Source organism: Cebus imitator, unplaced genomic scaffold (assembly GCF_001604975.1).
Source record: "Cebus imitator isolate Cc_AM_T3 unplaced genomic scaffold, Cebus_imitator-1.0 Scaffold295, whole genome shotgun sequence".
NCBI lineage: Eukaryota > Metazoa > Chordata > Mammalia > Primates > Cebidae > Cebus > Cebus imitator.
Window position 1 is genome coordinate 952,167 of NW_016107610.1, and position 12,061 is coordinate 964,227.

The 12,061-nt window shown below is 42.3% G+C and overlaps 1 protein-coding gene across 5 annotated transcripts in view; it reads right to left on the reverse strand.

The window, feature by feature from the left end:
- ADAMTSL3 (ADAMTS like 3) overlaps positions 1-12,061 on the reverse strand; it is a 363,845-nt gene that overhangs the window by 79,969 nt on the left and 271,815 nt on the right. For all 5 annotated transcript variants that reach the window (XM_017502246.2, XM_017502245.2, XM_017502242.2 and 2 more), the window contains exons 18-19: positions 7,692-7,884; positions 7,398-7,577 (exon numbers count right to left, since the gene is read on the reverse strand). In XM_017502246.2, coding sequence (XP_017357735.1) covers positions 7,398-7,577; positions 7,692-7,884 — 373 coding nt within the window. The remainder of the gene's footprint in view (positions 1-7,397; positions 7,578-7,691; positions 7,885-12,061) is intronic.

A 12,061-nucleotide genomic window follows, 5' to 3' on the forward strand; every position in this document is an offset into this window, starting at 1 on the left:
GTGCTTACCAGAGCAAGATGGCAGAATAGAAGGCTACACTGATCATCCCCCCGCTCCCGCTAAAGGTTAACAATTATCTGTGAATAAAAAAAGCAGCTTCATGAGAACTAAAAATCAGGTGAGCTATCACAGTACCTCGTTCTAACTTCGTGTCACTGAAAGAAGCACTGACGAAGCCAGAAAAGACAGTCTTAAATCACCAACACCACCCCTTCCCATTCCCTGGCAGCGGCTGCATGGCATGGGGAATCTGTGCACTTTAGGGAGGGAGAGGACAGCAACTGGGAGACTTTGCATTGAACTCAGTGCTGCCCTGTCATAGCGGGAAGTGAAATCATTCTGAACTCAGCTGACTTCCACGGACGGAGCATTTTGGGCCAGCCCTAATCAGAGGGGAAGTACCCATCCTGGTGGCCACAGCCTGAGTTTCAGCAAGCCTCACCACCATGGGCTAAAGTGCTCTGGGGTCCTAAGTGAACTTGAAAGGCAGTCGATGACATGAGGACTCAAATTCTTAGGCAAGTCTGATGGTGTTCTGGGGCAGGGTGTGACCTAGTGAGACATCAGATGGGGCGGCTGGGGAAGTACTTGCACTACCCCTCCCTCAACCCCGAGCAGCACAGCTTGCAGCAATGAAAGTGACTCCTTACTTCTGCTTGAGCAGAGGAGAGAGACCAGTCAAGAGGGCTTTGTACTTCGTCTTACACCTTGAGCACAAGGTCAGCCATAGACAGGGCACTGGGCAGAGTTGTGAAGCGCCCATCCCAGGTCCTAGCTCCTGGGTGACGTTTCTAGACACACCCTGGGCTAGGAGGTAACCCACTGCCTTGAAGGAAAAGACCAAGTCCTGGCAGGATTAATTAACTCCTAACTGAAGAGACTTTGAGCCCTGAATAACCAGCAGTGATATCCAGGTAGTATGTTATCAGCCTTGAGTGAGACTTTGAGATAGGCTGGCTTCAGGTAACAGCCAAGCCATAGTAAATAGAGTACCTACTGGGCTTCAGGGGTCCCTGAGTTCAGGCTTAGGCTCTTGGACAGCATTTCTGCACCTCCCCTGGGCCAGAGGTGGGAGCCTGCTAGCCTGAAGGGTGAGTCCCAGGTTTGGCAGCATTCACAAGCTGACTGAAGAGCCCCTGGGCATTATGTGATCAGCAATGGTAGCCTGGCAGAAGGCTCTGTGGAGTACTGGTGATGGTGGCCATGGGGAGAGCTCCTCTGCCTATGGAAAGGGGAGGGAAGGGGGGAAGGGTTTTGTTGCATAGTTTGAGTGGCAGCTTAGCCACAGTGGAATAGAATGCCAGGTAGATTTCTAAGGATTTTGACTTAAATCCCTGGATCCCAGTAACATCTCTGGACATGCCCAGGGCCTGAAAGAACTTGCCTCCCTGAAGGGAAGGGAATAAGCCTGAAGGGAAGGACATCAGCCTGGATGGCTCCATCACCTGCTGACTGTAGCCCTAAGGCCTTGAGTGAACATAGGCAGTAACCAGACAGTGGCTGCAGTGGGTCTTGGGTGAAACCCAGTGCTATTCTGGCTTCAGGTCTGACCCAGGGCAGTTCCAGTGATGGCGGCCACAGAGGTGCTTGCACCACCCGACTCCCAGCACCAGGTGGCTCAGCACAGAGAGAAAAAGAGACAGAGAGAGACAGAAAGATGCTGTTTGTTTGAGAGAAAGTAAGGGAGGAGAACAAGAGTCTCTTCCTGATAATCCAGAGAATGCTTCCAGATCTTATCCAAGACTAAGGTGACAACTCTGAGTCTTCAGGAAGTACAGTATTACTGGGCCCACGAAACACCAGTTATGAAGATAAAGATAAAAAATGTCCTAAGGAAGCCCAGCTAAGTTTCTTAGACTTTGTATGGAAGAGCTCAGAGATGGGGACTTCTTGAGGGCACGTTCATCTGAAGCACCAGGGATAAGCTGAAAGTGTTTCGAGAGAGAGAGAGAGTGTGTATGTGTGTGTGTGTAAATAAGCTTTTGTGTACTTGTATGCTGGTAAATGTTTCAAAACGTGTTCTTGGAGGAAAGAGCCATGATTGTTTTGCCAGTTTCTGTGGTGTAAATACTCCCAACATGGCTGATTTCCAGCTATCAACCCAATGTGATGGAGCACAAGTTGGGATGAGATCATAAGTGGTTCTCAGTGGCCAGTAAGAACTGACTTCAACACACTACTTCCCTCATGAGTTGTAATTAATAATTCTATGGAAAACTGGGGAATGCCATATCTTAAAATCCATGTATCTTGGACATATCTTGAGTTGATCTTTATAAATTTTCTGTTATAGAGTTATTTTCTTTATACTTAGTATATTAGATATATTAATAGTTCAAGAGTTGAAGAGTTGGCAGGTATGAATAACAATACAGGAGGTGAAGAACTCAGAGATGACTGTAAGTATTGGAAGACAGTGGTACATGGACAGAGACAGGAAGCGGGGAGAATTGGTTGGGAGAGAGTGAAGCGTTGTCCCCTTGCTTTCCCACGATGAGGATATATACTAGGTGGAGAGCTGGAGATATGGTTAGAAGGTTAGAGACTTTCTGGAGGTTGAGAATCAGCAATGGAAGTTAAAGAATTCAGGACACAGAATCAACCACAGTGGAAAAGTGTAGCAATGGAAATCAAAGTATCAAATATTGGGCTTTTAGAGATTTGGAAGAAGAGAAGCCAACAGAAAAGACATATTCAGATAAGTAGAAAAAAAACCACCAAGAAAAACAATGAAGGAAAAAGAGGAAGATAGACAAAATAATCAAATGTTCTATCAAAGTACAGAAAATAAAGGCTATTTCAGCCAAAGCGTTGGGCACAAAACAGGCTACAAGGGGTATGTGAATCACAGAAATTCACCATTTGGGAAGATTGCCTGATATGAATCAATGCTCCTTTCTTATAACTTGAAAAGCAGTGTAAGAACTGAAGCCTCCTTTCTGCCCAAGGCTTGGTCCAGATCTAAGGAACCATGGCAAACTCATAAGTCAATGAATGGACAAAGCTCAAACATGCCATGAATAGAGCTAGTGTCGGGGAAGAGGACGATCGTGGCTGCAGGCCAGAGGCCTAGCTCCATGAAGAATGGAAATTCTGGCACGGCTGCTCAGCCTTTCTGTGTCCAGGGTTAGTGGCCAGGTTCAATGTGGAAGGACCTTATCCAGAACCACAAAATGGATGGCTGCCCCCAAGTGAGCCATCCCATGGCAGAGGGACTACTTTGGCAGGAAGCTTTAAGAAGGGTGGCAATTTGATGTCAGTCTCTGCCAAAAAAAAAAAAAAAAAAAGCAACTCTGATGAGGGGAAATTTTAACTAACAGGAGAAAGCTCCACCCAGTAAGAAACTCAAACTTTTGTGCAACAGGTTGTGTGCCTGACTGCACTCAAGCCTCAATATCAGCTTTTGGTGTCACCGGCTGAGGCTGCCTCTGTCTTCTTGTGCGTGTGTGTATGGCTGCTCTTCCTCCCAGATAGTGGCTTCCTGGATGTGAGGTCTTGACTGGAAGCCAGACAGTGTCTTGACTGAGTTTGGGGTGACCTCTTGGAGCACAGGAGAGCTTGCTCTTTGCCCTGATGAATGGTTGCCTATGAAACTAAACAGCCTCCAGTCCAAACCAGCTCACATGGGTAGCCTCCTCTTTAGTTTCCTTCTCTTCTTTGTCTCAACAAAAACCCCTCCAATGAAAGATCTGCCTCTCCTGTGTTAGCAGACCTGAGTTTTTCTAAAGATCACTGTCAACCCCGCTTTGCATTTTTCCTGAATTTGCAAAGACTGCTGAGGAATAGTATTCACTTGCCCAGAGCTCTGGACAACCCAAGGAACTCTTGGCAATCTCACGGCCACTGGCCTCAAGGCCAACATAAACCAGGTGGGACAACCATGTGGATGCTCAGGAAATAGCTACCATTGAAAAACAATGAAAATTAGGGTCACTGTGATTTAAAAGTGGGAAATGCTGGATGATTTTAGGAAGTGGAAAACTTCACAGAAGAGGGAAGCTTACAGTTGAACCCAGGATTTGAAAGCCACAACAGAAAAGACACACAAGCGAGCCCACACACAGACGCGCAATGGTGTTACTTTAGCGATATACAATTGGCAACTGTAAATTCAGTTATTCACTGAGAGAGTGGACAGGGAGGAAAGTGGTCATGTCACCACTAGCCTCCAGTCTATGAAACCAGTGACAACCGTTTGGTCATGTCACCACCAGCCTCCAGTCTATGACATCAACGACAACCGTTTGTTCCACAAAACAGGATACAACTGTGAAGGCCTGTTTGTTCTTAGAGGAGAGAAGCAAGGACAGAAGCAGAGTGGGTATTTTGGAGCTTGCCCGTGGCTCTAGGTGCTCCCTCACCGCATCCAGAAACAAGCTGCCTGGTTTCTCCTTAACATCTGCTCCTTTGCTGTCTTCCCATTTTCTTGCCTCTTCCCTTTAGGTTAGGGCAGCACTTGCTCAAGGAAGTCAGTACCCAGAGCCATTCCTACCTTGTACACATGTAAGGGCTAACCCACCCAAATAAGAATGAGAGGCAAGTAAGGAAACACTTCCCACATTGCAGGTATATCATTACAGCACCCAGGAATCTTGTTGAAATGCATACTCTGATTCCTTAAGTCTGGGTGGGTCTTGAGATTCCTCATTTCTTCTAAGTTCCCTGCTGATGTCAATTTGACTAGCCCTTGGGCCACACAAAGTGTAGCAAAGAGAATCAAACATTCACAATGACAAGATTCTCTCCACAAAAGCGTGGCCCTTCCTTCTGTCCCTAACTAACTATGGAAAGAGTAACTGGATCCTTCACCTTCCCTGACAATGGGGCAAGGTAAGACTTCACTGTTGGGGCTTAGCTGGGTGATGGCATAAATACTGCCTACCCACCAGCCTACCCAGGCTACCCACCTCTCTAACACCTTTGCCTAGTTCACCCTGCCTGACCTAGTCTCAAAGGAATTTCCAAAATAATGATTCTGAATTGGGCCATCTATTGTTCCACGTGCAAGCAGGAGGAAAATTAAGCAAACCACTTTTGCCCACAAAGCTCTCCAGACAGAGGTCTACCTGTCCTTCCCACTCTCCTTGAGGGAGGTGGTCTCACCTGGATCAGCCTTTTCTCTTTGTTTAGGACCTGACTGCAGGAAAAGACAGTTCTCCTGCCCCTCAAGTCATTGACCTACAGTATGGCAACTTTCCCAGGAGAGCTGTGGCCACTGGCACTGTCTCCAACTGTTTGTGAGTTAGACAAAGGAAGTGGGATTGGTGGCTGGATCCTAGGGCAATTCCTGCTCTGCAGACCCTGGAGAGATGGGTTCATCTCTTTCCTTGTGCTTCTTCTGAGGTTTTGGGCAAAGTTTATATAGACCTTCAGTAGCCTGGATTGAGGATAATGACTCGTAGGGTTTCAGTTAAGACAGTTTTAAAATACTAGCCCTTAACAGAACTAGAAAGTTAAAACAGGAAAAATCCCAATCTGGAGAAGAATTCCAATCTGGATATAGGTACAGAAATACTGTTAATCCAACCTATAGCCAGAAATGTGGACCTTCTCTCAGAGGGGATGGGAAGAGCCTACTCTATTAGACACTGCCATGCAATATCTTATGTTATCCTCACTAGAACCATTGCATTTAGCAAAAGTAAACGGGGGCTCAGAGAGATTAGGTATACTTAACGAGGATACCCAGATTTAGGCTTTAGAGCTGGCGTTCCAGCATGGGTCTATTAGCCTCAGAAGCCTTTTCTCTTGCATAAAAGACGGGAGTATATGCCATGTGTACTAGTTTTTGGTCATATGGACCTGGTTTTGAATCTGTCTCTGTCCTTGGGCAAGTTACTTAACCTGAATGACCCTCTGTTTTCTCATGTATAAAAAGGGAGACAATATCTGCTTCTGGGGCTATTGCAGGATGAGATGAGAGGATCAGGTCATGACTGTGCCCGGCACTGAACCTAGGACTCAGAGCAGCTTGTGAATGTCACTCACTGTCCTTCCTTATTTCTTGAGGTTATTTCTGATGTCGGGGTTGGCTCTCTACTCCAAGAAGATGCACACCGGGTGACAGTGACTAGAAGTTACAAGACAACAGAACTAGTTGTGTTACCGATAACAGAACTAGTTATCTGTTTGAAAATCTGTGCTAAAATCTCAGCCTGGAGATGTTAAGGATGCAGCAAGGCTGGCGTACAGGGCTGGAAGAATAAGGACTGGAATAAGAGAGCCATGCGTGCAAGAAAGCCCCTACCAGCTACTCTGGGAGACATACATAATAGTCCCTTCTTATCCACGGTTTTGCCTTCCACAGTTAACTGTGGTCCAAAAATATTAAATAGAACATTCCAGAAATAAACAATTTGTAAGTTGTAGGCTGTATGACGTTCTGAGTAGTGTGATGAAATCTCTCACCATCTCGCTCCATCTGCCCAGGACATGAATCATTCCATCCATGCTACCTGCCTATTAGTCACTTAAGTGGTCTTCTCAGTTATCAGATCAAAAAACCATAGGATATATGGGATTCAGGATTATCCACAGTTTCAGGCAGCCACTGGGGTCTTGGACTGTATCCCCTGTGAATACATGGGAACTGCTGGACTTGATTTTGCAAGCAATCAGACTTACAGAAGATTCTGAACAAGCAGGAGACTTGATGGACACCATGATAGGAATACTATGGGATGCTAGCTAGTATGGAGATGGGAGAGTAATACAGAAAGATCAAGTGGGCAGTGTAATATAACAGAAAGAACTCTTGGAATAAAGTCAAAATAAGTGAATTCTGCTACTTTTCCAGCTGTGGAAGCTTAGGCAGCTTACTTCGGCTATTGGGATTTAATTTCCCCCACCTGAAAAATAAGGCTTCATTAGTAGACTGCGTCAAGTCCTGCCAGCACTGAAACGATGTGCTGGAATTCTACTCCCCGCACTAATTCAAGCTCGCCATGATGAAGGGTAAAATTAGCAGCGTAAGTGACAGAACACAGAGGAAGTTAATGCATGGAAGATGTTCAGAACGTTGGAATGACAGGGCTTCATGAATGATTCCATATGGGAGGACACAGGAAGACAGGAACCAAACTGATTTTGAGTTTATCCTGGGATACGATGATCCTGGTAGTTCCAAAAGAAGGGGCTGGTTCAAGAGAAAGATGATAAGAACACTTTGAATGATACCGAGTAAAAACTGGAAATGAATCGTTGTGTGTGGGCCTGGACTATGGAACTTGCACAACCCCGAGAGTGAGTGAGCACCTCCTTAAATGTGGCATGTGGCCCCCTAGGATCCTTACTCATTTCACACTAGTTCCAGCCTGATCTTGTGGAGGAAATATTTGAAGGCTGAAACAAAGAAGGGGCAGAAAACAAGGGACTTTAAAGTTGAACCTGGCCCTTACCTTCGACCAGTCTCCCACAGCTAAATGTGGAGGACAGTCTGTCCTGGCACAGGACTTGTGAGACGATGCCTTGGGTCCTTGGCACAATTCATCTGAGAGATTCAAAAAGCTGCCATCCGTTAGCAGCTGCCGACAGGTGACTCTTCTATTCTGAGTTCCCCCGCCACAAGTCCTGGAACACTAAGAAGACAAGAGGGGGAGAGGCGGCAGGCTTGGCCTACTCTATGTTAGTGCAGTGCAGGGTCCCCCACAATCATAATCACAGAGGGCCCTGGAGTGGCCAGTCTGCCCTACCTGCTGCCATTCTTCAATGTGCCAGCCAGGAGGGCAGTCAAACTGATTGCATGCTTGTAAAGCATGGGGCTTTTCATCTCGGCACTCCTCGGGAGGGGCGGGGGTCTCTCCAGGGTGCAGGCAGTATACATCTCGGGTCTGAATTCCAACTCCACAGGTAGCTGAGCAGGACCCCCAAGAGCCCATGTGCCACCTAAAACAGAAAACAAGTAGGGAAAGTTGAACGATCCAATAAACCAACGTGCAACCATCAGAGCATGAACAACGTGAAGTTCTCCTCTGCACTTCCAGACTTCACACCTTGCATACAGATTTTACAGTCACAGCATCTCCATCAATACAAGCAATTAAAATATAGAAATGTAGTATTTAAAGGCAAGAAATGTCAGGAAAGTGTTCAAATATCTTAACCATTTGGGAAAGTCTAGAGTAAAAAGCAGCAGATTTGTTCCCATCCTGTCCTACCACCATATATCAAAAATAAAATCCTGGTTTTGTTTTGAATGGAGTCCCAAGGCAATGATGATTTATATAGGTATCAAAAGAAATTTTAAATGTTTAAAAGCATACTTCAGGAAATCTTCAGGGCACCTGGCTTCATTATTTGGAATATCCCTAAAAAATTCTTTTATGTTAGGATTGGATTTACAACATATATATAATGTGATTCCTTTCCAATAAGATCTTGGAAAAATCAGGTTTTCTCATAAAACATCTGTAAAAATGAAAACCCAGGGCAGCTGCTTTCAATACATATTTCCAAGTTGCCTTCAAGGAAGATTCTCCCAATTTACACTCCCAACCAGAAGCATTTGAGAGCGCCTAGCTGCCGACGCCCATAACCACATTAGAGAATAGCATTGAGAAAAGTCTCCGCCCATCTGATGGGGGAAAACTTACACATCATGGTAATTTTAATTTGTGGATATTTAATTAGCAAACATGAATTCTTCACTAGTTACTGTAGAGATACATCATTAGAAAACCATTTTTAAATGTTTAAAATGTTCATAAAAGGATGCTGGCTCTGGGGTAGTTTGTAATAGCACACATACAAAAATTAAATTACATTTTACAAAATGGAAGGAGATCCTGTAAATGTTTAGCAACAAATTGGGGAGTAAATAATTGTCCACTCATACAGCACAATGCTTGCGGCCATTAATATAATAAAGTAGATATATAATTATTAACACAGAAATAGAATCATGATGTATTTCCAATAAAAAAGAAAAGCAGGTCATAAAATAGCTTGCAGAGTATAATTCTATTTCTTTGCATTTATAAAGCATGCAGAAAAATGTCTGAATATGCATTAAAATGTTACCAGTGATGGTATCTAACTATGGGATTTTTATTTTCTTTATTCTTACTGATTGGTGTCTCTGATTTTTATTATAAGCACTCATATCAGAAAAATATTATTTCTCTGAAAAAATTAATTAGTATTTAATCTAAAAATAATTTTCAGTTTTTCTCATTTCTAATTTTCTATTATAAATGTCTTCTACTTGTGTACATAAAAGAAAATGAAAAATAGTGTTAACACAAATATAACAGGACAAAAGAATAAAAGTTTTATTTATGAAGGAAAAATTTCACAATGAAGATGTGATCATCCAAGTATGGAGATTAAATATAAAACATAAGCTTGTAAAAGGCAAGAGCTGTTAAACATATGAAAAATGGACAGAAAATAATTTAAAAATTTTAAATCTTTAAAATACTTCTCTAATCCCTTGGCATATTAACAAGGCAGACATTAATAAGAATATAGATTTAATAATATATCTGGAAATATGGATAAAACAGATAACTTTCTTTTTTTTCCCATTTATTTATTTTATTGAATTTTAGGTTTTACTTTCTAAGGAACTACAAAATTTCAATTCAGGAAAGGGACTGGACCTCACTAGTTTTGTGGTCGAATCCCACAAATTTTCAAGAAACAGGTGAATTCCCATATTATCTTAGATGCTCCAAAATAAGAAGATGAAAATATTTTATATATATTATAAAGCTAGAAAAAATATCAGCACAAAAGCTGACAAATATATATATATAAAGCAAACTTTTGTATGTGGTTATATATCCTAAATCCTAAATGAAAGTATAAATCCTAAATAAAACAGAAGCAAATTATCAACAGATTAAAACAATACAGGTATTGATCGACTTACGACCTACGCAACTTACGACCATTCGACTTTATGACCACAATCGCTAGCCACGACTGCTCCGCGTCTGGCAGCGCAAACGTTGCCCAGCTGGGTATACGACAGTGCGGACCAGCTTCCGGCAGCACTACCATCTCCGCGTGCATATAGCCTACTCAACTTACGACCAAATCGTGTTACGGCCAGTCAGAACCCATCGTGGTCGTAAGTCGAGCACTAGCTGTACAGGGTCTGTGCTGTGGTCTGAAGGTTTATGCCACCAACAAATTCAAATGTTGAATCCCTAAACCCCAACGTGATGGTATTTGGAGGTGGGACCTTTGAGAAGTAATTAGGGTTAAATAGGGACATGAAGGTGGGGCCCTCATGATGGGATTAGTGCCTTTATAAAAAGAGTCACCAGGGAGCTCTCTCTCTCTCCACCATGTGAGGACACAGCAAGATGTCAGCTGTCTGAAAGTCAGGAAGAGAGTCCTCACCAGAAACTGAATCCTGCTAGACTTTAATCTTGGACTTTCCAGCCTCCAGACTATGAGAAAATAAAGTTTTGTCTTTAAAGCCACCCTGTCTGTAGTATTTTGTTACGGCAGTGTGAAGTGACTAACTCAGTATATTTTCTGACCATAGGGGAACTAAATTAGATAATCCCCAAATACTTGGAAATTATGCTGTCATCTTCTAAATTACTCATGGGTCAAAGAAGAAATCAAAGGGGAAATTAGATAGTATTTTTAAGTGCACGTTAATAGAAAAATCAAATGTCAACATTTGTGGAATTCAGCTAAAGCCATGATTAGAAGAAAATCAATAGCCTCAAATGACATACTAAAAAAGTTTGGCAATAATAATCTAAGTAATCATTTCAAGAGGTTAAAGAAAGAATAGCAATTACACTCCCAAAAAGTAGAGGAAAGAAAATAATACACATGAGAATGAAAGGAACTAATTAGAAAACAAAACAAAAAGTTGGTCCTGGCAGGACATGGTGGCTCACGCCTGTAATCCCAGCACTTTGGGAGGCAGAGTTGGGCGGGTCACCTGACATCAGGAGTTTGAGACCAGCCTGATCAACATGGTAAAACCCCAACTCCACTGAAAATACAAGAATTAGCCAGGTGTGGCGGTACATTCTTGCAATCCTAGCTACTTGGTAGGCTGAGGCGAGAATCGCTTAAACCCGGGAGGTGGAGGTTGCAGTGAGCTGAGATTGGGCCTGGGTGACAGAGCAAGACTGTGTAAAAAAAAAACAAATTGGTGCTTCAAAAGGCTAACAAAATAAATAAACTATTGATAAAATATGAAGAAAAAAGAGAGAAAGCACACATTATAAAATCAGGAATTTAAGGGGGGACATTTTAGCATGAAAAATAATAAATTAAATTTAAAGTATTTTAAAAATAAACTCCAGTGTCAGATGGCTTTCTTGGTGGAATTCTATTAAACATTTAAGGCATGAATAATTTCAACCTTACAGAAACTCTCTAAAAAAATAAGAAGATGGAAAACTTCCCAACTCATCTAAGCTAATGTCGATAACAAACAGATTTTAAAATCCTGGACAAAATATTAGCAATCAAGCGATAAAGTGAAAAATAATGTTACATGGTGACCAATCTGGGTTTATTCTAGGAAGGCAAAATTGGTTCAACCTTGGAAAATCCATCAGTGTCTATGTCATAGAAAACTATAGAAAAAAATTCATATGATCATTTCAATAGAGACAGAAAAACATTTGTAAATTTTAACGGATGTTCATGATAAAAACATTTTTAATTTGAATCAGTGCATCCATAAAAGCAGGGGCTTGGGGGTTGGAAAGTGAGAGAGGGCTGGAGAATAGAGCAAAATAGCTAATTCAGCACCCCTTTGTTACAAAAAATAGCAATACCAGTTACTGAAAGACATAAAGGTAAAGACATTCCCCCATACAAACGAAACACCGCAGTTGACCAGAAATCAATGTAAACACACAGTGCTAAAGCACTAAGAAAGTTATGAAACAGAATATGTAATGGGTTCGAATGTACTGAGAGAATATTTAAACTCTGATAGAGATTTTGAGAATAAGTTAATGATGAGCTCATTGAAATTAGGCAAACAAAAATTAAGGAAATTGCCAGCTTCAGAGAAAACAAAAACTTGAACCCAAAAGAAAATGTAACCATAATAAAATATTAAATGTCTTAGCTGTAC